Consider the following 26,988-nt stretch of genomic DNA (forward strand, 5'->3'; position numbering starts at 1 on the left):
AAAAAATAGGATATGATTTTTATTTTTTCAGTAGAGAATATGTCCACTAGCAGCCTAGGGCTTACAACTCAAGATTCCAGGATTAAGAGAGACACTTCTTTTCACCTGCTTTTCTACATATCAAAGGAAAATAACCTTATTGGCCAGTGGGGGGTATGCTTATTTCACTTGATCTGATTTCTTTTTTTCAATTGTTCCACTCTCAGAAATTAATAGAATGAATGTACAGAGAAGCAGAAGAATATGTTGTGTGCTAAGTTGCATCATTCATGTCCAACTCTTTGTGACCCTATGGACTGTACCCTGCTATGCTCCTTTGTCCGTGGGATTCTCCAGGCAAGAATACTGGAGTGGGTTGCCAGGCTCTCCTCCAGTGGAAGAATATAGTAGACCCAAAATGCATTATGAACCAATTCAATGTAATTAAGATTTATACAATTTTCATACAAAAGTAGGATAAAATTTTATTCAAGTTCCCATAAACTAGGAGACACTAAAACGTATCCAGAGACACAAGACCGGGTGCAGAAATTTCATGATCTAAAGGTACAGATCATACAGAGTCTGTTCTCTTATTATTGTGGAATTATGTTAGAGATCAATATCAAAAGATATTTGAAAATAACCCACATATTTTAAAGTGCAGTATGACATTTACCAAGTGAGATCTTTGACTTAGCTATTAAAAGTCTCAATAAAGTTAAAAGACTGAGAAAACACGGAGGATGATTAAAGAGAAGCATTTAAATGAGAAATTAATATTAAAATGAGAAATTAGTATCAAAGATACTATAAAGAAATCCATGTATTTGGAAATTAAATGCCCACTTTTAAATGAGGGGTATACCTAAGAAACCTTAACAAAGAAAATTAGAAAATATTTGTAATAGAATAAAAATGAAAAGAAAATTTACCAGAATTTGTTGCATGCAGCTGAAGTTGCTCAATGCAATTAAATACAATGTGTAGTCTTAAATAAGGTATGAAAGCAAATAATGAATACTAGCATAAAATTTTGTGTGATTTGAGCAAAATTGTTACTTTAATAATACTGTGTCACATGTTAATTTCCTGTTTTTATTTTTTTACAACATAATATTTCCTTATATTCTCAGAATTGGATTAGAAGTTTCAAGCTTCATTCAAAAAAAATTTTTAATCACTAAGATAATAAACTTTCTAGACTTTTAGCAGTAATACTAGATGCCAAAATACATGGAACTATATCAAAATTTTGTTTGAATATAAATTAGAAATCTAGCATTCTGTTCATACTAGGTTAAACAAGTAGAATTGAAATATCATAAATTTTTAGATGGGCAAAAATTCCTAAGTTTTCTAAAATATTATACATATATACATATGTTTATATGTATATAAATATGTGTATACACATATATACATATATATATGTATACATATATATATGTATATATACATATATGTGTATATGTTTATACATATATACATATATATTTCATATATACATATATATATGAAAACTTTCTATTATGATTAGTAAAGTCTTGAGAAAGAACATTAAAAAAAAAGGAGATGGAGAAATTGGAAAACATAAACTAAATGAAATGGGAGCACTGAATATGAAGTAGAAAAAGTGAAACAAGCTAGATAAAAGTAAAAGACCATCGTATTCACTTGGTCGGGTTTCTGTTGCTAGTGGGACCAAGTGTTATGAATGGACATGTCAAAGTGACCTGCCTATCCTTGTGGCCAGAGGACAGAGGGTATGGACAGAAGTTAGATCAAGATCAGGGGAAGGTGGCAGGACCAGATTATTGGAAAGACAAAAATATTAGATATTAGACCTGGAAAGCCTATTACAGTCTTTACTTCTCTGTAACTGACCTTGAAATTAGATTATGAAAGTAATGAATTTCAATAGAAGCTATAATGACTGAGATTGTTAAGCCTCAACTTTCTAATATATTTTAAATGCATTTTAATATAACTCTAACTATTGGTGTAAAGCATTTATTTCTCCCTGAAAGGTCAAAATAATTAAAACATGGAGGAAATGTCTTACTTATTGGTGGTTGTGGTGTTCATGGAGATAAGAAGTCAAGTGTGGGAGGAATGAGAAGGAAATTTCATTCATGTAATAGCCCTCAAACAGGCAACATGTAGTTGTCTCAAACCCTCGACTGAAACCTACATACTTGAAGTATTGTACAGCTCTGGCTGATGGTGTTTAATATCTGTATTTATTTGTTTTATCTTGAACGCAAATATAAGGTTTCTTGCTCAGAGAATAAATTTGTTTCTCAGTAACAGTAACCTTGCCAGAACCTTCCCTGTGCTTCATTCTACTTTTCAAGGTGGTGTGATGAGGGCAGATAAATTTTGCCTACATGAAGGAGGTCCATACTACAGGAGAAGGGCCACAAAATTATAAATCTGGGAGCTTATGTAGGAATTGGTGCTCAGCTGCCTCCCTCCTGTCCTGAGGAGGAGAGAAAAACCTTCACCCCTAATGTTAATAAACTCCCTTCAGGAAGGATTCCTTAGGTTGTTACAACTCTTTGGAATACAAATGAATGGCTCCTGGCTTCATTCCCTTTTGAAAGGTAAACACATATCTCTGCGGAGAAAGTGAAAGTGAAGTCACTCAGTCTTGTGCTCAGTCGTGTCCGACTTTTTGCGACCCCGTGGACTGCAACCTACCAGGTTCCTCAGTCCATGGGATTTTCCAGGCAAGAGTATTGGAGTGGGTTGCCATTTTCTTCAGAGGATCTTCCCGACCCAGGGATCAAACCCGAGTCTCCCGCATTGTAGGCGGACGCATTACCCTCTGAGCCACCAGGGAAGTTCCTCTATTAGAGAGTGCATATTCCCTATGGCATATAGGTTGTCTGGGAACTCTGCTTTCAAAAATATCTATAATAGTTTAAACTATAATAGTCCCTTGTTTCTTTGTTTTAGCTTTACCAAGGTATAATTGATATGCCAAAAAATTAAAACCTGTAAATCTCCCTCCAGGTTATTTCACCATTTTAGGACTTCTGTTGATTCATACCTTGAACCAGGTTACCAGCCATTTTTGCTCAGAAAGTCCTGTCCATGCAATGCAGAAATATGAAAATATCTTCTCTATGCTGACTTGTTTGTTCTGCTGGAATTAGACATGACCAGCTCTCTCAGGGAGAGGGACTCTAGATGGTTCTGACTCTAGAACCTTCTGACTCTAGAAACATCCGAGACAAATACAACTTGAGAAAGAGAAACAGTTTTAGCTTGATAATAAATTTCCAACATGGAAGTGGAGATGGCATAGAGTGGATATAGGATGGCTCACAATTACACACTTAAGGAACAACACAGTGAAATGAACAGCCCTCTTCTAGTGTCCAATTTTCAAAGTGAAACTAAAAAGGAAGACATGAATTTCCAGTTCTTACTGAGTTACATCATATTCTCAGAATCCTAGGGACTGCAAAGGACACGACACTTCTTTGTCATTTCAACGATATCATGGATTGCCTTGATATCAAGGATATCCATGGTAATGGTAGTAGAGTGTCAGAAGGGCCAGTGCTGGTGTCCACAGGAAGTGGTGCCCAGGATGCATTAATTGGGCACAAGTGAGGCAATAATAGATTTCTTTCAGCCAGAATCTCTACCACACCAGCAATAAGTATTTGAATCAAAGAAATGAAGAATATATCATCAATCAATAATAGGGGTGCATCATTAGAACATTCCAGAAATATAATAATCTGATTAGGAAAAATAAGAAACTATACTTAAAACTGGGATAACAGATGGATGTAGGAACCAGAAAAATTCTGCATATTCTGGTGAAAGTGAAAGTAACCCCATGGATTGTAGCCCACCAGGCTCCTCAGTCCATGGAATTCTTCAGGCAAGAATGCTGGAGTGGGTAGCCATTCCCTTCTCCAGGGGATCTTCCCTGATCCAGGGATCAAACCTGGGTCTCCTGCATCACAGGCAGATTCTTCATCACCTGAGCCACCTGGGTCTCCCATATTCTGATCAAAGTTGACCCCAAAATGACCTTCTTACCTGGTTCGACTTTCTATATTTTACCAGTTTTCTAACACGAGCTGGTTTTTTCTTAGAGAGGGAGCCAAAGTCTTCTGTAACCAAAACCAGCCAATCCCACTCCTCTGAGCCCCATTACTCACTGTCACTCATTAGGCCCCTACTGTATACTGCCCTATGTTGCAAACTATGTTTGTCCATTTTTCTGTCTTAAGGTGTCTCTCTGTTTTCTGTCCACCTTCTAGTCTCTTTCTGGGTGTGTGTGTGTGTGTGTGTGTTGCTTCCTAATTTAATTTTAACTCCTTCAGGTCTGAGACTACCTCTTAATTTCCTCCAGCCTTGATGAGAATCGAAGCTCAAAAATGTTTATTTATATAAATGAAAAATATAATTGACATAGTGTAACACCTTATTTTAGGGGTTGTACCTTTTCTAAAAATTACATACTTAATGATCAAGATCAGAATCAATAAATTCTTAGCATTTATTTTATGTCATCTTAAATTTTAAAACCTCACTGGTGCCAAAGTTAACTATTTATCAATCTTGGTTTCCACAAACACTGTAGCTAAATAAGGCATCATGCTCAATTTTTTATTCGTTCCTTAAGTTTCAGAATTAAATATGTCATCCTTTTCTCTTAACTTATAAAGCATTTGTGATTATTTTTGAAATGCTTATTTTAAAATGTAAGAATTTTCCAAGCAAGCATTTTCTTTCCCTGGGGAAAGGAATTTGTGTCTAGACAAAAGCAGATGCATGCTGACTGATTCTCTTAGGGTAGTCACCGTGGATGGAATTTAGAATAATTTTTTTCCTTCTTCTAAGCAGTCCTTTTTCATCTTTCATCAAACAATTCAGCTCATGGGTTATGTATGGCCTTCTGGAACTTGAATTTGATTTTGATGTTTGAAATGTACATTATAATTTTCCAAACATGAGTTTATGAAAATGGCAGCTTTTAGGAACTCCCACAGAGGGAACAGATGACTGATTCTGACGAAAGAAAGTCTAGGAATATACATGGTATGAAAGAATTTGGACTAACCAGGAGGATGCTGATGGTTTTCTGGAGAGGTAGAAACAGCTGACAAATAGTCACCAAGAAATAGGGGACAGAATAAACTGGACTTCTTTTTGTCTTGGCTCCTGGCTTCCAGAGCTCATCATTTCCCACCTTGATTCAGTTCAGTTCAGTCGCTCAGTCCTGTCTGACTCTTTGTGACCCCATGGACTGCAGTAAGCCAGGCTTCCCTGTCCATCACCAACTCCCAGAGCTTGCTCAAACTCATGCCCATTGAGTTGGTGATACAATCAAACCATCTCATCCTCTGTCATCCCCTTCTCCTCCCGCCTCCAGTCTTTCTCAGCATCAGGGTCTTTTCCAGTGAGTCAGTTCTTCACATCAGGTGGCCAAAGTATTGGAGCTTCAGCTTGAGCATCAGTCCTTCCAATGAATACTCAGGACTGATTTCTTTAAGAGGGACTAGTTGGTTCTCCTTGCAGTCCAAGGGACTCTCAAGAGTCTTCTCCAACACCACAGTTCAAAAGCATCAGTTCTTCAGGGCTCAGCTTTCTTTATGGTCCAACACTCACAGAATTTCCCTGGTGGCTCAGACGGTAAAGGGTCTGCCTGCAATGTGGGAGACCCAGGTTCAATCCCTGGGTCAGGAAGATGTCCTGAAGGAAATAGCAGCCCACTCCAGTATTCTTGCCTGGAGAATCCCATGGATGGAGGCACCTGGTAGCCTACAGCCCCTGGGGTCGCAAAGAGTCAGACATGACTGAGCAACTTCACTTTCACTCACATCCACACATGACCACTGGAAAAACCACAGCTTTCACTAGATGGACCTTTGTTGGCAAAGTAATGTCTCTGCTTTTTAATATGCTATCTAGGTTGGTTATAGCTTTTCTTCCAAGGAGCAAGCATCTTTTAATTTCATGGCTGCAGTTGCCATCTGCAGTGATTTTGGAGCCCAAGAAAATAAAATCTGTCACTGTTTTCATTGTTTCCCCATCTATTTCCCATGAAGTGATGAGATGTCATGATCTTCTTTTTTGAATGTTGAGTTTTAAGCCAGCTTTTTCACTCTCCTCTTTTACTTTCATCAAGAAGCTCCTTAGTTCCTCTTCACTTTCTGCCATAAGGGTGGTGTCATCTGCATATCTGAGGTTATTGATATTTCTCCTGGCAATCTTGATTCCAGCTTGCGCTTCATCCAGCCTGGCATTTCATGTGATGTACTCTGCATATAAGTTAAATAAGCATGGTGACAATCTACAGCCTTGACATACTCCTGTCCCAACTTGGAACCAGCCTGTTGTCCCATGTCCAGTTCTAACTGTTGCTTACAGATTTCTCAGGAGGCAGGTAAGGTGGTCTGGTATTACCATCTCTTTTAGAATTTTCCACAATTTATTGTGATCTACACAGTCAAAGGCTTTGGCGTAACCAATAAAGCAGAAGTAGATGCTTTTCTGGAATTCTCTTGCTTTTTCTAGGTAATTTGATTAATAGTTCCTCTGCCTTTTCTAAATCCAGCTTGAACATCTGGAATTTCACAGTTCATATACTGTTGAAGCCTGACTTGGAGAATTTTGAGTATTACTTTGCTAGCATGTGAGATGAGTGCAATTGTGTGGTAGTTTGATCATTCTTTGGCATTGCCTTTCTTTGGGATTGGAATGAAAACTGACCTTTTCCAGTCCTGTGGCCACTGCTGAGTTTTCCAAATTTGCTGACATGTTGAGTGCAACACTTTCACAGCATCACCTTTTAGGATCTGAAATAGCTCAACTGAAATTCCATCACATCCACTAGCTTTGTTTGTAGTGATGCTTCCTAAGGCCCACTTGACTTCTTCACATTCTAGGATATCTGACTCTAGGTTAGTGATTATACCATCATGGTTATCTGGGTCATGAAGATCTTTCTTGTATAGGTCTTCTGTGTATCTTTGCCACCTCTTCTTAATATCTTCTGCTTCTGTTAGGTCCATACCATTTTCTGCCTTTTATTGTGTCCGTCTTTGTATGAAATGTTCCCTTGGTATCTCTAATATTCTGGAAGAGATCTCTAGTCTTTCCCATTCTATTGTTTTCCTTTATTTCTTTGCATTGATCACTGAGGAAGGCTTTCTTATCTCTCCTTGCTAGTCTTTGTAACTCTGTATTCAAATAGGTATATCTTTCCTTTTCTCCTTTGCCTTTAGCTTGATTAAGAGTTACCAAGAGAAAGCACAGTGAAAGTTAATGTATCACTGCTTCAGAGAGTATACTTTCATTTGAGAGCGTTTAAATATTATTTTCATACTTCCTCCTCCACATTTAAAAAACATTTGAGGATACTTTACTCAAGATTCAAATCCAATCAACCAGCTAATATATAACAGCATGCATTTGAGATAGAGGGAAAACACTTTCACAAGAATATTATGTTAAGTTGGCAGGTTTTATAGAAAGTGTGTCTAATTTGAGCTAAGGAAGCTGAGTTTGATTTTTTTTTTCTAGTTATGAGCTTTTTAGTAATGTCTCTTAAGTTTTAAAGATTTTCTTTCCTCATGGATCTGGGTGAGGTCATAATGGAATATAGTGTTTAACGCTGACTTTCTTGGCAATGAAGATAAAATGAAAATTCTAAGAGTAAGTTTATAAAATCTTGTCCTGAAGGCAGATTTCATAGGAAATTCATTATTAAAAATGCAAAGCCATCAGAAGGATGGTGTAGTCCTGCCAAGGAGAGAGAAAGGTATAAAAGCAGGGAAGCTGTTTTCAGGGTAAATTGTACCAACTTTCCAATTTTCAGAGACTTGAGGACAAATTTGTGTGCTATTTTCAGTTTACTTCCCTCCTGTAAGACCCTCTTTTTAGTGATAAATCATGTAGTTGTACCTCCAAGTTCTATCCAAAGGCACTGAGTAATTTCACTTGCTGTAAACCAAGAAAAGGGAGCATGTTTGGGTAGATACACAGGGTCATGATGTGAAGAACCAGTTACTGTGAATGTTACGTGCCTAGCATGATGGTCAGCTTCTTATATACATTCCACTTTTTCATTCCTTAGAGGCAAGATCATATTTATTTGCCACTTTATTCCAGTGGCTAAGTACTACTTGTTTTTACATGCAACATTGTATATAAAATTTGTTGAATGGATTATTTTTTAAAACCTTACCTAAACCTTTTGAACTATGGTGTTGTAGAAGACTCTTGAGAGTCCCTTGGAATGCAAGGAGATCCAACCAGTTCATCCTAAAGGAGATCAGTCCTGGGTGTTCTTTGGAAGGACTGATGCTGAAGCTGAAACTCCAATACTTTGGCCACCTCATGTGAAGAGTTGACTCATTGGAAAAGACCCTGATGCTCAGAGGGATTGGGGGCAGGAGGAGAAGGGGATGACAGAGGATGAGATGGTTGGATGGCATCACCGACTCAATGGGCATGAGTTTGAGTAAACTCCAGGAGTTGGTGATGGACAGGGAGACCTGGCGTGCTGTGATTCATGGGGTCCCAAAGAGTTGGACACGACTGAACGACTGAACTGAACTGAACTGAAAACCTGAAGACCAGCTCTTTTACATTTGAGTAAGCTGAGGCTCAAATTGAATAGTGAATATACTTTTTTATATAAATAACAAATAAATATAATCAAATATCAAGGGTCAGTTAATCTCCTGCTTGGGTGCCATAAATATACCAGCACCCTAAACCAACGTAGTTGCTACAAGTGAACAGAAATATGAATATGTCTTGCTGACTATTTTTACTGTTATTTCTACCTCTAGCATATTCTATTAGTTAACTATTGCTGTATAACACATCACCCCAAAGCTTAATGGATTAATATTACAAGCATTTACTATCTCATAGTTTCTTTGGGTCAGGAGATCAGCACAGCTTAGCTGGGTGGCTCAGATCATGAACATCTTATTGCAAAATTCAGGCTCAAATTGAAGAAAGTAGGGGAAACCACCAGGCCATTCAGGTATGACCTAAATCAAATTTTTTATGATTATAGAGTGGAGGTGATGAATAGATTCAAGGGATTAGATCCGGTAGACAGAGTGCCTAAAGAACTATGTATGGAGATTCGTAACATTGTACAGAAGGCAGTGATTAAAAACATCCTAAAAAAAAGAAATGAAAGAAGGCAAAGTGGTTGTCTGAGAAGCCTTTATAAATAGTTGAGGAAAGAAGACAAGTGAAAAGCAAGAAAAAAAGAGAAAGATATACTCAACTTAATTCAGAGTTTCAGAGAATAGCAGGAGAGATAAGAAAGCCTTCTTAAGTGAATACTGCAAAGAAATAGAGAAAAACAGTGGAATGGGAAAGACTAGAGATCTCTTCAAGAAATTGGAAAAATCAGGGGACTATTTCATGCAAAGATGGGCAAGATAAAGGACAGAAACAGCAAGGACCTAACAGAAGCAGAAGAGATTAAGAAGAGGTGGCAAGAATACACAGAAAAACTGTACAGAAAAGGTCTTATTGACCTGGATAACCACTATAGTGTGGCCACTCACCTAAAGCCAGACATTCTGAAGTATGGAGTCAAGTGGACCTTAGAAAGCATTGCTATGAACAAAGATAGTAGAAGTGATGAAATTCCAATGGAGCTATCTAAAAATCCTAAAAGATGATGTTGTTAAATTGTTGCACTCAATGTTACAGCAAATTTGGAAAACTCATCAGGGGCCCCAGTACTGGAAAATGTCACTTTTCATTTCAATCCCAAATAAGGGTAATTCCAAAGAATATTCAAACTACCATACAATTGTGCTCATTTCACATCCTAGCAAGGTAATGTTCAAAATCCTTCAAGCTGAACTTCAGAAGTACATGAGCTGAGAACTCTAGATGTAAAGCTGGATTTAGAAAAGGCAGAGGAACCAGAGATCAAATTGTCAACATCTGTTGAATTATCGAGAAAGCAAAGGAATTCAGAAAAGACATCTATTTCTACTTCATTGACTACACTGCTGCTGCTGCTGCTAAGTCGTTTCAGTCATATCCGACTCTGTGTGACCCCATACATGGCAGCCCACCAGGCTCTTCTGTCCCTGGGATTCTTCAGGCAAGAACACTGGAGTAGGTTGCCATTTCCTTCTCCAATGCATGCATGCTAAGTCACTTCAGTTGTGTCCGGCTCTGTGTGACTCATGGACACAGCCCACCAGGCTCCTCCGTCCACAGGATTCTCCAGGCAAGAATACTGGAGTGAGTTGCCATTTCCTTCTCCACATTGACTACACTAAAGCCTTTGATTGTGGGGATCACAACAAACTGTGGAAAATTCTTAAAGAAACAGGAATACCAGATGACCTTACCTGCCTCCAGAGAAACCTGTATGCAGGTTAAGAAGCAACAGTAAGAACCAGACATGGAACAATGGACTGGTTAAAAATTGCAAAACGACTATGTCATGACTGTGTATTGTCAACCTGCTCATTTACCTTCTGTGCAGAGTATATCATGCAAAATGTTGGCTTGGATGAAGCACAAGTGGAATCAAGATTGTTTGGAGAAATGTCAACATTTCAAATATGCAGGTGTTACCACTCTAATGGCAGAAAGTAAAGAGGAACTAAAGAGCCTCTTGATGAGGGTAAAATAAGAGAGTGAATAAGCTGGCTTAAAACTCAACATTAAAAAATCTAAGATCATGGCATCTGCTTCCATTATTTCATGGCAAACAGAAGGGGAAAAAGTGAAAGCAGTGACAGATTTTCTTTTCTTTGGTTCCAGAGTTACTACAGACAGTGATTGCAGCCATGAAATTAAAAGACACTTACTCCTTGGAAGGAAACCTATGAGACACATGTCTAGAAATGTCTAGGTTTCTACGTTTAGAAACCTAGACAGTGTATTAAAAAGTAGAAACATCCATTTACCAACAAAAGTCAAAGCTGTGGTTTTTCTAGTAGTCATGTATAGATGTGACAGTTAGACCATAAGGAAGATTGAGCACTGAAAAACTGATGCTTTCAAGTTGTGGTGCTGGTGAAGGCTCTTGAGAGTCCCTTGGGCTGCAAGGAAATCAAACCACTCAATCCTAAAGAAAATCAACTCTGAATGTTCATTGGGAGGACTAAAGCTGAAGCTTCAATACACTGGCCACCTAATGCGAAGAGCTGACTCATTTGGATGTTGATGCTGGGAAAGTTTGAAGGCAAAATGAGAAAGGGGTGGCAAAGGATGAGATGGTTAGGTAACATCACCGACTCAATGGACATGAATTTGAGCAAACTCCGGAAGAAGCCTGGCATGCTGCAGTCCATGGGGTCACAAAGAGTCATACACTACTTAGCTATCAAACAACAACAACAATAGCTTATGAAATTTCTTAATAAAATCACTGAACTAATAGAAAGTGATGGGCAGAGAGAAACTTAATATGTGGAATGTGATACTGCTCTTTTTGTCCCTGAAATATTCAATGACAAACAGTTTCCTTCCTGTGTCCCATTCTTTCACTTCCCATCCTTCTTCCATCTGAATTGATGAGCTATGCTAGAAGTACAATATGAGCTTGAGATGCAATGAATGAGGAAGATGTGGTCTCTGGCTAAAAGTGACTCCCTGAAGTTGACATACAGAAGTAGAGTGCACTAAACAATCCTATTGGGTTGTATCAAGTACTATATTAGTGCAGGAATAACTAAGAGGCTATAAAATTATAGGGGACTGCCAACTTTGGAGTGTCTGGGAATTAAGGAATCCTTCACAATGGCAGTTGATTCTAAACTGGGTATTGAAGATTGAGGAGGTATTGACCAGGGCTATAGAGAGAAGTATATTTTAATATGAAAGTCCATTTAGTCCATTGATCATGGACATGTTGGTATGACATGGTATGTCTCTGTCGTATTTGAAGACATAGAAGTAATTCGGTCTAACTGAAACGTTTGAATGTAGGTAGGAATAGGTAGGGAGACAGAGGCAGATAAGAATTATAGGCAGGGGTAAGACGTTTGTGTTTATATCTTGATGAAGAGGTTTTATTACCCCTTTTATAGTAAAGGGAGTGATTGGAAGATTTAAAGCAGGGCATGGCCATTTTGGGTAGTTTCTCAGAGCTAGTTGCATGGATTGGCCGTTCATTTCCACTTCCTCGGGTTTACCTTGGATTGGCTCTTATGATTGTCAGCAATCCTATTTGCATCTTTAGTACAACTTTTCATTCATTTTATTGACTCACCTGTGCTCTGAAATTTCACTGCTGAAGTCTCTCAGGAGGATTCAGTCTAGATCTTCCTCACCTCTGGTTTAGGATCTCCATCAACAGTAGAACGAGGCGACCTTGACTTTTATATGCGTACTTAACTCTGATTTCATTATTCCTGGAATGTCATTCTGTGGCCTAGTGTGCACTCTGCATGCAAAAGGACAGGGAGAATTTAAGAGTTTATTTCCAACTTTGATCACCCTTTCAGGCCATGAGCTATGAAGGAGTAATTCACAATTTATGATAAATAACAATAAAGTAGTGTCTACACTTTTGGATGTAATTCAGAAATTAGAAAGAAGCTTCTATTTATATAATCCCATATCAGAAATTCTGTTAATATAGAATGTGTGACTCACAAAGGCAGTGCTGTGTTTTGTCCTAGTTAGTGGGAAGCAGAATTAATGTCATATTGGAAGTACTTTCAGGCTTTTTCTATCTCAGCATTACTTTGAGAGTATATCATGTTTCAGGTCCTATTAAAGTGCTGGAAGAATTCATAGTTAAAATAACATCTCCAATTTGTCATGATGGATCATGTGTGTTTATTCAGTCACTAAGTCATATCTGACTCTCTCAGACCCTGTGGACTGCAACCTGCCAGGCTCCCATATTCATGGGATTTTCCAGGCAAAAATACTGGTGCATACATGCATGCTTAGTCACTTCAGTCATGTCTGACTATTTGTTACTCTGTAGACTGTAGCCCACCAGGCTCCTCTGTTTGTGGGATTCTCCAGGCAAGAATACTGAAGTGGGTTGCCTTGCCCTCCCTCCTCCAGGAGATTTTCACAATCCAGGAATCAAACCTGAGTCTCCTGTGTCTTCTGCATTGGCAGGTGGATTCTTTGCTACTGAGCCACCCGGGAATCCAAACTGTCCTGTAAACTTTTGTTTGTCTGTCTTATCACTTCAAAAATAAAAGAGGTTAAAACTTAAACAGAAAATAGAACAGCAATGTGGAGAGCAAAGGTATGTTGGTTATAGTGCGATAGCAGTTGACCAAGCCCTAAATAAGTAAGTACTGAGTACACTTAGGAACAGAGCATGGAGGAAAATTTTCTTACGGGTCAGACCTGAAAAATGCTAACTTGTAGTAAGAGAAATAGATGTCTTGTCTGATGTAATAAATAAATATCATATGGAATAGGTTCAAGTTCTAGGTTTTACCAGCTTGAGCACTGTAATAAGTCATTGGAATATTAATGTTAAATTTCCCTTTGAATACCTCTTTGGAAAAGTAAAGCTTTCACATCTGTTCCTCTACCATTTTTTTTTCCTCCTTGGAAAATGGATGATATTTTCTATTCCAGTCTTGTTTCTGCCTCTTCTGACAATGCCACATCCACAACATTGTTGTTCCTGCAAAAACTCTAACTCCTAAATCTAACAAGTGGGATTCTGCACTCCATGCTGGAGCAAGCAGAATACTCTTCTCCAAACTTGGGGTTCCCAAGCAGTACAGGTGATGTTTTGGGCCCTAGAGTGTCCCTTATGAAAATGGTCCATTAGAGTTTAGCTTCCCTGGTGGCTCAGCAGTAAAGAATCTGCCTGCAATTCATAGGACATAAGAGACACAGATTCAATCCCTGGACTGGGAAGATGCCCTAGAGGAGGGCATGGCAATCCACTCCGGTATTCTTGCCTGGAGAATCCCATGGACAGAGAAGCCTGGCGGGCTACAGTCCATGGGGTCGCACAGAGTCGGACACGACTGAAGTGAGTGAGCACATACAAAGTTTAGTTTTCTTCTCTCTCACTTGAGAGAATCAGGGCTAGAGGCAGGTGGAGAAAGAGAGCCTGTGACCTCCTGCATTTTTCTCCTCCCCAGCCCTCCTTGTGATGACCTTGAGCAGACAAACAAAGCAAAGCAACCCCACTCTTCCTTTTAGACTTTAATCAAAGGTTTTCCTCCCGAAAGTGAAGTGGGTGGGGGCTGCTAGACTCGGCTTCCCAGCTGGCAGGTTTGAAGGTGGAATATTAAGCCTGTGATCACAGTCACAGCTTCTGAGGGATTTCCTCACTTAGTACTGTGGATCAAATCAATTTCTACTATGTTCTGGGCCATGAACTAGAACTTAATTTTTTTCAGAGCCTTATTCTATAAGGAGAGATACAGCTTTCTGGGTAACATATTGATCTCTTTTTAAATATTTGAAATTTGAGAAGATTCAAATATACCAAATGAACAGAGACTCATATAACTGACTCCCAACTTGTACCCCAAGGTATAAAAGATATTGACATTTGGCAATATCTGATCCTTTAAAGCACTTATTATTGGCAGGTTTAATAAAAGTCCTGTTATTATTAACTCTTGGAATATGAAACTTAACAAAAGACAGCTGTAACTGTAGAAACACAAGGAAATTCCTGTGCTCCCAGTGTAAACAGTCTCCTAATCAGTATCTTCCCAGAAGTCAGTATTTGGCTGTGCGCTAGCTAGTGTTCTAATTCACTGGTTGGGGCTGAAAAGTTTCATTTTGCTAGATTTTGACAAAGCATATTGCCATTTTTTTTTTTCACTCTGCCTATGTAGAAGAGTACCCTTTTTTCACATGCTCAATAAGATGTATATTGTAAGCCTTAATTTGTTTTCCCATCCACCAACAAGTATGAAATATCTCATTGTTTACATTGTAGTTTTTCCAATTATCAGTGAAGTCAAGCATCTTATGTGTTTATCAATAATATGGGATTTCCTTTCTGTGAAGTGCTTTTTCTCATCTTTTATCTATTTTTAATTTTTTTTCTTATTGATTTGTAAGAGTATTTATCTTACATAGATGTGGGAATACCAATCATTGATCAATTATAAAAAAGGGACAAAGATTTGTACATATAAATGCTACTGATGCTATCATACACATCTGTAAAATTGTTGATGGCCATGATGGCAGCTTTGATATCAAATAGGATTAATATTATTTAAAATTTGGTTTAAGAAAAGAAAGGAATTTTTAATTTTAATTTAAGGAAGACACTCATATGAAAATGATAGATACATACAAAAATGTTTTCATGCTTAAAAAGGTCAGTCTCAATGATCTAGATTAGTTAATCATGTAAAACAGTTAATTACCAACACAAATGGAAAACTGAAATGGTTTTAGCTTAATGTGGTAGTTTTTAGAAATATATTTTTATTTGAGTGGTGCTGGGAAAACTGGTCAACCACTTGTAAAAGAATGAAACTAGAACACTGTCTAACACCATACACAAAAATAAACTCAAAATGGATTAAAGATCTAAATGTAAGACCAGAAACTATAAAACTCCTAGAGGAGAACATAGGCAAAACACTCTCCGACATAAATCAAAGCAAGATCCTCTATGACCCACCTCCCAGAATATTGGAAATAAAAGCAAAACTAAACAAATGGGACCTAATGAAACTTAAAAGCTTTTGCACTACAAAGGAAACTATAAGTAAGGTGAAAAGACAGCCCTCAGATTGGGAGAAAATAATAGCAAATGAAGAAACAGACAAAGGATTAATCTCAAAAATATGCAAGCAACTCCTGAAGCTCAATTCCAGAAAAATAAATGACCCAATCAAAAAATGGGCCAAAGAACTAAACAGACATTTCTCCAAAGAAGACATACAGATGGCTAACAAACACATGAAAAGATGCTCAACATCACTCATTATTAGAGAAATGCAAATCAAAACCACAATGAGGTACCATTACACGCCAGTCAGGATGGCTGCTATCCAAAAGTCTACAAGCAATAAATGCTGGAGAGGGTGTGGAGAAAAGGGAACCCTCTTACACTGTTGGTGGGAATGCAAACTAGTACAGCCGCTTTGGAAAACAGTGTGGAGATTTCTTAAAAAACTGGACATAGAACTGCCATATGACCCAGCAATCCCACTTCTGGGCATACACACTGAGGAAACCAGATCTGAAAGAGACACGTGCACCCCAATGTTCATCGCAGCACTGTTTATAATAGCCAGGACATGGAAGCAACCTAGATGCCCATCAGCAGATGAATGGATAAGGAAGCTGTGGTACATATACACCATGGAATATTACTCAGCCATTAAAAAGAATTCATTTGAACCAGTCCTAATGAGATGGATGAAGCTGGAGCCCCTTATACAGAGTGAAGTAAGCCAGAAAGATAAAGAACATTACAGCATACTGACACATGTATATGGAATTTAGAAAGGTGATAACGATAACCCTATATGCAGAACAGAAAAAGAGACACAGAAATACAGAACAGACTTTTGAACTTTGTGGGAGAATGTGAGGGTGGGATATTTCAAAAGAACAGCATGTATACTATCTATGGTGAAACAGATCACCAGCCCAGGTGGGATGCACGAGACAAGTGCTCCGGCCTGGTGCACTGGGAAGACCCAGAGGAATCGGGTGGAGAGGGAGGTGGGAGGGGGGATCGGGATTGGGAATACATGTAAATCCATGGCTGATTCATATCAATGTATGACAAAACCCACTGGGAAAAAAAAAAAATAATAATAATAAAAAAAAAAAAAAAAGAAAAAAAAAAAGAAAAATAATGTTTGACTTTTCCTAGTAGAAATACAATTTTTAAGGAGTGTTTTATCTTGAATACTCTAACCATTGAGAGTAAAGTAATCTAGCAAGGTTTCTCACGCTAGATTAAAATGGATGTTAAAATATCCAGTGAGGATGAAAATGGTTGGATGGCATCACCGACACAATGGACATGGGTTTGGGTGGACTCCAGGAGTTGGTGATGGCCAGGGAGGCCTGGAGTGCTGCGGTTCATGGGGTCACAAAGAGTCGGACACGACTGAATGACTGAACTGAACTGAGGATGAAAATGAGTATCATGATGAGTTCATGAAATGAGAGTTCAGAAATGGAAAGAGATGAATGGTGTTTTTACTTTATTGTCCTTGTAAATAAAATAAATTGTGCTTCTGGCTTTCATTTGCCATGTGATTGATTTTTACAAGATAACAGTTGAAAAAATTGAGTTATAATTTTCAGGGATCAGTGAATCAGCAGCATTTCTTAAGTAGCCACTAAGTGTACTTTCTACAAACTTCCAGTCTGTATGCAGGTGTCCTCATTTAAGGAAAGAGGTGCCTGCATTTTAAAACATTCATATGTATCCTCTGGCATATCAACCAAGTCCTGGTAAAATGGAACAGGATCAAATTTATTTTTGAGTCCATTGGTCTCTTTCTGTAGTCTTTCTGGGATTTCTCTCTCCCTTCTTAGACAATCTTTCCACAAGTCTCCCTCCACAGCCTTTTCCCCACCTTCAAAATCTCAAGACCTGCATTCCAGAAAGAAGTGGAAGGGAATGGATCATTTTGTTCATATTTTACTATGCAATAATGTAGATTAAGTCTGCTACTCAATCAGCTGCGACTTTAGAGTCTGATATTAGTTGCATATTTATTGAGGCTTTTTAAGGACGGGTGCTATCCAGTGCATTTGTATGCATTACCTCACTGAACCCCAAGGTAGGATTTACTATTATATTTTACAGACAAAGAAACAGATTTACAAGGTTTAAGAAAAGATAGTAGGTTTTCTAGGTGCCTCAGTGGTAAAGAATCCACCTGCCAAGCAGGAGAGGAGTGTTTGATCCCTGGGTCAGGATGGAAATGGCAACCCACTTCAGTATTCTTGCCTGGGAAATCCCATAGACAGCAGAGCCTGGTGGGCTACAGTCCATAGAGTCAGACATGACTTAGTGAGTAAAAGCAGCAGCAGCAAGAAAGCATGGTCAAGGTTTCACAGCTAGGAGTTAGCAGAAGTGAAACTCAACTTAGGATAACATGAAACCTGGACCCACATACAGTATACCACACTAACTTGGGCAGGTTTCACAAACTTGCTCTTTTGCAGGCCATCACCTTTCATGGAGTAATGATTTCCTCCCCCTACTGAAGGTAAGTGTTGCAAAGATCACTCAGTTGGGTCTATCCCCTACCGGACAGGTGGACACCAGGCCCCATTTGAATGTTGGAATGCCCAGAGCCTGCCACCTTCCCTAAGAGAAACAAGGAAGCATGAAAGAAAGACTGCCTAATCCACTGCTTTTCACTTTGTTTATACCAGTGATGCCACGCTTTGCTGAACAAGTGGAGGTTGCCATTGAAGCCCTGAGTGCCAACGTCCCTCAGCCATTTGAGGAGAACGAGTTCATCGACGCCTCTCGCCTGGTATACGACGGCGTTCGGGACATCAGAAAGGCTGTGCTGATGATTAGGGTATGTGAGGTCTCTGTAGCTTGGAATTGATTGGAGTGTCCAGTAGGGTCCCCAAAGAATTTACTCTTTGTACTTGTTTCCCCTTGATTATTTAGTTTAACTTAGTAAGCTGTTTAGCTCCTCATTTAGTCAGACAAGGGGGACTTTTTACTTATAAAGGGATTAGTGAGCCCAACAAGTCTAGATCAGCACTGAATGTCCTGAAGGGTGATGTCCTGCCTGCTTCTTCCACACATTGTTACCTTAATTTGATTCTCACTTAGGGGTGCCCTTGCCATTCCCCTTTGCTAACACCATTTCCCATTATAATCAGAAAGCCATGTGATGGAAGAAAATGAAGATCACCCAACTTAGTAGTATTAGTAATCATGATAATGATAATAATAATGATAATGCAACAAAGTGATAGATAGCTACATTCTTCTTGTAACAGATCATTAAGATATAAATAAGGCTAAATAATCTTTCAGCAAACCTCTCCTATCACCTTTCCTACTATCTTCCCATCCCTCAGTCTTCTGATTTTGGATAGCTGTGAGTCTTCCAAACCATTGCCTAAATGATTAGACACACATGAGAAAACATAATATAACAGATTTCAAAAACTCAGTTAAGTGTTACTTAAAACTTGCTTTGTTTGCCCACAGTGTGCCTTTGTCTATCTCTGTGAAGACAATAGCTTACCTTATTCTATTTAACAGCTGTGTAATATTCCATCATAAGTTGAGAATTTTTTCTCCTTGCCTTATTGACAGTTCAGTATAGTAGGTTCCAAATGCTTTTCTTAGCCACAGAACTCTTTCATAAAATAAACTTAGATTGATGACACAGATATGTTTGTGGCTATTAGGATTGAGGCAGAGATGATGAGTCTGCAGTGCTCATCTTGCTATCCTATGGAAATATATGTGAACCACATTTACAATTTCAATTTTTGCTAGGTATGTTGATAAGGCAAAAAAAAAAAAAAGATGAAATTAGTTGTAAGAACGTATTTTATTTACTCCAATCAATATCCAAAGGTAGCATTTCAACATGTGGCACCAGCTGCATTTAAAGTTCTCAATAGCTCCATGTATCTGCAGCCACCATTTTGGATGATGCAGCCCTAGACTATATCTCCACCCTCAACCTTCATTGTTCTCTCTGGGGTTGCTCAATGAACTATATGTTAATTACTGAGTGCATCTTGAAAAACTTTCTCTTGGGGTGACCACTGAGCATCTAAACCAACATCCCCTCAAACACAGCAAAACAGTAAAAATTAATTTATTTTCAATCAATTTATTTTCTGTGTGCAATCCCTCAGTACTTCAAGAAGTATCTGTGATTTATTGGTCTCTCTGGACAATACACACCTAGTTCTTTAAGGAGTTCATATATGGCATTAATTCTCCTCCAAATTTGGGTATCTTAGAAATCATGAAGTCATTAAACCTATGTGTATCCTCTTTGACTGTGGTATCCAGGACACAGCATGATGCTTCCAAGGTGATCTGAGCAGGCAGAGTAGAACATCACCAGAAAGAGTCTCTCTTCCTTCTTTATGGACATTAATGATTCTCCTGAAACATTCAGCTACCTTCTTTGCTGGGGAGCAACGATAGCATCTTCTTATCTTCTCATCTTTAAGCAACTTGATTTTCCATGTTAAATACGTCTCTCTTTCATAATAATTCCATGATTAATTCAAAGTGTTCAGAGAATTGTATAAGTTGTAGTAGACAGTACTAAATATATATAACAATGTGGGAATTTAATTTTGAGCAAGACAGTCAGATGTATTTCCTGTTCTTCCAACTTCCCTATTTTAGATCTGTCAAACTCTTACTATCTTTCAAGACCTGGCTAAAATCTTCTTTCCTTAAATTTTCTCCCTCAAAAATACTGATTCTATTCTTTAACTACCTATAAATCTTTCTGCTGTGATTGTAATCTTTACACTATTTCTTTTGAGGTTTATTACTTTCTTTAGGGACTTCCCTGGTGGCTCAGTGGTAAAGAATCCACTTGCATTGGCAGGAGACATGGGTTTGATCATTGGGTTGGGAAGACCCCCTGGAGAAGGAAATGGCAACCTACTCCAGTATTTTTTTCTGGGAGATCCCATGGACAGAGAGGCCTGTTGGGCTGCAGTCCATGGGGGTCACAAAAGAGTTGGACATGACTTAGCCACTACAGAAGAAAAGTGGCAACCACTCCAGTATTTTGCCTGGGAGATTCCATGGACAGAGAGGCCTGTTGGGCTGCAGTCCATGGGGTCACAAAAGAGTTGGACACGACTTAGCCACTGAAGAAGGAAAGTGGCACCCACTCCAGTATTTTGCCTGGGAGATTCCATGGACAGAGTCTGGAGGGATACAGTCCATGGTGTCATAAGAGTTGGACACAAATTAGCTACCAGATGACAGCAACTACCTTCTTCAGGCTGAAATTTTGGAAAGCAAAAGCTGCATTTTTCCCCTTCATTGTGATGTGTTGTTTGGTACAGTACTTAATACTATGTGTGATGGACTTCCCTGACTCTAGGCTCCTGATGCAGGAGACCCCGAGTTTAATCCCTGGTCAGAGAACTAGATTCCCCATGCTGCAATTAAGACCCAGCACAGCCAACAAATAAATAAATAAAAGTAAATATTTTAAAAAATACAATGTGTGTTAGGGAGAAAGAGAAACAGATACCTCTGGAGATAGGTGACAGAGGGAAAACTATGAGAATTAGAGGAGAAAGGCTTTTAAATAGGCTTTTAAACCTGTATTTTTCCCATTATATACTAACTTGTGAAATAACAGAGCATGAGAGTTATGTTTTCAAAGCATTTGGCACTAAATTCCACTATAATTCTCAAGACATATTCCCTTTTTTGCCATTTTTCTGCTTTGTTAGCCTTCACATTTTTGTGACAACTATTCATCTGCGAGGCTGAGGAAATTTATAGCCATCATTCACTTATTCATTCATGAGCTGTAAAAAAACATAATTTAGGTAAAAATGCCATATCTTTGTTACATAAAGTGTCATTCCTCCATCTTGACATTTCAAGTGATTTGATCGGATGGATTTCACACCACTTAAAACAGAAAGGGAGAAATGTACGGTATGTACAAATTGTTATTTTAAAAGTCTCCCTCCATTCAGCACCAAAATGGCTTCATTTTATACTTAAATTCTTGGTTTGCTTTCTATGTATGATAGTTAAATCTGATTTAAAAACATCATTGCACTGAATCAGGTGAAAGACATAAGACAAGTGAAGCTCTTTCCCAGCTAAACTGGCCATGCCTTCTTCTCTGTCAAAGTGTTGATTATGCTTTGGAAAAATAAGAATTATTTTTCCCAAAAATAAATGCAGAAAGGACCTTGAAAGGTCAGATTCCCCATCACCTTGCCTTTCAGCAATCAATACATATTTAATGGTGATGTTAGTATGTAGGCGCCCCAGGCCAGCTCAAGGCAACCCTCGGAAGCAAACAAAGCTTGTCCTTCTGGTATTTCAACCTCACCTTTCAGGCTCTTACTTCTCTTTGGGAGCAGGTCAACTCTGCTTCTCTTTCATCCAACTTTTTTTGTTTGCTTCTTGCTGAAGCTTGTCCTTGGTGATCTATTAGCTACACAGGAATTTTCTGATTACCTTAACATAGTAGTTTAAAAAATGAATAGGCAAATATGGCTCACAGAATTTATTTGATTTTCATTATTTGCAGTAGTTGCCTTCAATGAACCCTGAATTAAGGAATACGGAATCATTGCTCCTAGGGGAAATTTAAGGTTAGGTTCCTATGAGTCTCTGGTCACATTTTCATCAACTGATCAATATATTAGCTTGTTTAATGTGTGTTTTTGTTTAAAGACATTTTATTTAATGTATATTGTTGATACATATACATCAAACTCACAGCCAAAAGAATGAAAAAGAAAGAAAGACAGTGTAGTCAGTCAGTCATGTTCGACTCTTTTCGACCCTGTGGATTGTAGCCCACCAGGCTCCTTTGGCCATGGGATTCTCCAGATAAGAATAGTAGAGTGGGTTGCCATGCCCTTCTCCAGGGGATATTCCTGACCCAGCGATTGAACCCAGGTCTCCTGCATTACAGGCAGATCTTTACCACCTGAGCCCAGGGACAGCCAATCACACTATTACTCAGGCCTGAAAGAAGCTTATCTAATGCATTTTCTCTGGAAGGTGCAACATAATCTTCTTGCATGTCAGAATTCTAAACAACACCTCAGCACTACACTTGGAAGCCATTTTAAGCAGAGAAATAACCCAAAGCACAAAAATGAAAAGTGTGGCACTAAACAGACTGCAAAAAGGATTCTTGTTTATAGTATAAGAGTTGAAATAAGAAAGCAGAAGATTGTACTGTTTGACCTCAGCTGGAAATTTGCATGTTGAGTGACTCAAAAGTTTTTGCCACATTGTGCACACACACATCTGTGAATTACTACAAAAATATTAATTTAGGGATTACCGAGAAACTTTGGTGAGTAGGCAAATTCTCGAATAAAGAATCATCAAATAAGGAGGATCAAGGCTATATTTAATATAAGGAGTTATTAAATTAATTTAATTTTTAATATTTATTTTTAATTTTAAAATATTTTTATTTATTTTATTTAATTTATTTAAATTAATAAATTAATTTAATTTAAATATTAAAAAAGGAGTTAAACATTTAATGTTGGAAAGTAAAGTAGGTGGGTACCACAGAAAGTGATAATATCTTGGTGTCAGAATAACTGTATTCAAACAAAAATGGTTACCTGTCACAGAATGACCATGAAAAATGACCATGAAAAAATCTATAACGATATCTATATATTGAACTTTTGCAATTGGAACCCATTAATTTTGTTGCATGTGAAACTTCTGAAAGCAGAAAGGAGAAACAGTAGGACTTAAGACAGGATTCAGATAAGATTCTATAGCTTAACTTCACATCTCCCAAAACGGGCATGAAGATGCCCTGGAGCATTGCAAGATATTTTAAAATGTCAAGGGAAACACATACATATCTCTCAGATACCATGAGAAATATTAGTTGAAGGTAGTTCACAGTTTAAACATTAGGTTGGTACATTCCTTTTGATCATATATTGATCACATCATGTATTTGTGGTGCAGCATTTCTGGTTGTTACTGTGATAAAAATCAAGCTCAATGGATGTGCAATAGTATTCCAAGGTTTCAGAAGTAATACAATATGCAACAAGCACTAAATTGTTAGGGCCAGTCAAGAATTTATATTCCTTTGGTGGGAGACAGAGAATAAACAAGTAGATATATTAGTTAATGTGCCATAGAGAAAACAAACAAACTACTGAGAGGATAAAGCATAGGATGGGGGTGGGTTTTATAAAGGGTGATCGTGTATGTTACTTGTTCAGTCATGTCTGACTCTTTGCAACATCATGTACTATAGCTTGCCATACTCCTCTGTTCATGGAATTCTCCAGGCAAGAATACTGACTGGAGTGGGTGGCCATTCCCTTCTCCAGGAGATCTTCCCGACCTAGTGGTCAAACCCCGGTTTCCTGCATTGCAGACAGATTCTTTACCATCTGAGCTACCACAAAAGTGCACTGGGTGACATTTGGGAAGAGATTTGAAGAAGGAGGAGGTTAACAAGCCTTAAAAGTACTCAGGGAAATGTGTTCCAGGCAGAGAGAATGACACATGTGGCCTAAGAACCATATTGAATGAGTGATGGAAGCCATTGAAGTTTTCTGAGCAGGAGAATAACATGATCTGAGTTAGATCTTAAATGGAGTATCCTAGTTATACTGGAGAAAATACAAAGTATGGGTTAAGAGCAGAAAAAAAGGAGCTAAGCTAGGTGGCCTCCAGGGTAAAAATGGTTAGAGATGCCAGAGGCTGATCAGTCCTGATGAGGGAGATTTTGTTTTATATTGGGTCAGGAAATTTTTAATTCAACTTTCTAGTTTTCAGGCCATTGCAGTGATTAGAGATCTGTTGAGAAATCCTTCTTCATGCATCACTCAAAGTCTCTGGTTGTGGTTGCCAACTTACGATCTCATCTTTCTGCTCCCAGTGAAACTCATTTGTGCCTGAGCCAATCCTTTAAATAGTCCTTATTACATTTTTGGGGCTTCCCAGGTGCCACAGTGGTAAATAATCCACCTGCCAATCCAGGAGATGCAAGATATGCAGATTTTATCCCTGGGTGGGAAGATCCCCTGGAGGAGGGCAACCACTCCAGTATTCTTGTTTGGAGAATCCCATGGACAGAGGATCCTGGTGGGGCTACAGTCCATGGGGTCGCAGAGTCGGGCATGACTCAGCACATATGACTGCACGTGCGCACACACACACACACACATACACATACACGTCACATTTTTCACATGTCTCGGTGAAATGACTGCAAATTTTTCAAACTTTTCTTATTTTGCTTCTTTATTGAAGCTGCTGTAGAGAAGATTGAGAATTTGATTGGGAGGCTGAGGCAGGTAGATTGATCCTACTCTGCAGGTAGTATGTGGTGTGATTATGGACAAGTCACATGATATTCTTGAACCTCTGAATAAGGCACACGTTAATCTGATAGACTCTTAGAAGGGAGGTATTTTATAGGCCAGATACATTGCTGGTAGCATCATGGAACCAAGACTAGACCAAAGTGATTCTCTCACATCATTAAAAAAAAAGCCTCTCCTGGGAGCAAATAAGGGCAGAACTGAGGACTGATCTTAGGTCACCAGTCTCTAGTCCAATGAGTTGCATATTTTTTCTATTCCTTTTACCCAAGGGTATCATCTAATGATACAAATTTCATTATCTCTTGGCCCATTTTCAGACCCTCCCTGCTTTTCCATGTCTCCTTTAATTTGTGGGGATCCTTGACCAACCAAAAAATAGCATTATTCAAAAAACGACAGCATGAATAGGAGACATATTTACATGCACTCGGAAAACTTCACATGCACAGAACTATTTATATGGGTGGTTTGAATGGGTTTGCTGCATGGTTTAGGCACAAGGAAATATTTCAATCTCATCCATTTGCCTGATGGGACTTTTAATGGCTAAAAGCCATGGAACCCTCGACTGGCCAGGTTTGGTTCTTGGAAAACTTACCTAACTACTCTGAACCTGTTTGTGCCTCTATTAAATTAGGATTAAGTTCATTTCATTAGGTCATTGCAAGGATTAAATCCTTTAGTTGAATGGCTGACCCATGTTGTTTTTGTTCAGTTGCTAAGTTGTATCCAACTCTTTTGTGACCCTATGGACTGTAGCCTACCAGGTTCCTCTGTCTACTATTTCCAGGCAAGGATACTGGAGTGGTTTGCCATTTCCTTCTCTAGGGAATCTTCCCAACCCAGGGATTGACATGTGTCTCCTGCATTGGCAGGTATATTCTTTACCAAAGAGCCATCTGGAAAGCCCACCTGACCCATAGTGGGTAATAAAAAATGATTCCTGTGATGATGGTGATTGTAGCTGTTGCTATTAGGTGTATGTTTCATTATTAATCATAATAATGATCACTGTCACTTATTACTTTATTTGTATTGTTTACCCAGCTTTTTTTATATATATATTTGATGCTATAATTCTGTGAAGCAGGCAGGACAAGTAGCAGTTATTGTCTATTTTATGAGTGAGGAGACAGAAAAGCAGAAAAACTATAAGTGGCTTGCGAAAAACACATATCAGTGGCAGAGTTAGGCCCCGAATGTTCAGGTCCCCTGGTTGTACAGTATTCTTTTTTTCATTCTGAAACTTTATTCTCACTCCTGAGCCATACCACATGAATATGAACTCCTCATTATGAGCCTTATGCTGCCAGGTTGTGCTTGCCATTGACTCATCTACTGAACACACAGATCACTGAAATGTTTGGACACAGTACTATAGGCACTGTCATTTTCTCCTTTTTTCTGTTGAGTGAGGTTTTCCATTTTATTTTTCACTCTCCTTTTCAAAATCTAATGATGAGAAGTGTGTGCAATCTTGTCAGCTCATCTGTCAGCAGGATTTACCAACTTGCTGTAATTGTTCCTCAGCACACTCCAGAGAAGTGAGAAATGAACAGAGATGCTTGCCTCTGTCCACAATGAAAATTCCAGCAGTTGTGTGAACTGGTTTGCCCACTCCACCCCTGCTTGAGTTAATAAAGACTGGGAACAAAATCTCTTTCTTTTAATATTCCTAGAGAGAAAATTGAGCATCTGTAGATGAGTGAGTGAATATTAATAAAGTTGGTGGTGAGAGAGAAGGAAAACAAGAGGGATATGCCACAGCCTGGAAAATTACAAGACAGAATGTGATATTGGCACCAAAGACCCCATTTTATGCCTGTCTGACCAATCTTAAGACTTCATCAATAACCACACCTGATTAATTACACTGAGATGGTCAAATAAACCAGTGAAATTAAAATGTGCGCTTTTAGATGGGCAGTGGGCACCTGCATTGTCAGTACTGCTTCTGATCTGCTCCTTCCTTCTGAAAGACACAGCCCTGAGAGATGGTGTTACTGTGTGCCAAGT

The 26,988-nt window shown here is 38.5% G+C and overlaps 1 protein-coding gene across 1 annotated transcript in view; it reads left to right on the top strand.

Moving 5' to 3' along the window:
- The window catches only part of CTNNA2 (catenin alpha 2), a 1,329,932-nt gene that overhangs the window by 1,233,679 nt on the left and 69,265 nt on the right, over nucleotides 1-26,988 (top strand). Inside the window, exon 13 of the mRNA XM_061156261.1 lies at nucleotides 18,319-18,470. Coding sequence (XP_061012244.1) covers nucleotides 18,319-18,470 — 152 coding nt within the window. The remainder of the gene's footprint in view (nucleotides 1-18,318; nucleotides 18,471-26,988) is intronic.

The sequence above is a fragment of the Dama dama genome, chromosome 11 (assembly GCF_033118175.1).
Source record: "Dama dama isolate Ldn47 chromosome 11, ASM3311817v1, whole genome shotgun sequence".
NCBI lineage: Eukaryota > Metazoa > Chordata > Mammalia > Artiodactyla > Cervidae > Dama > Dama dama.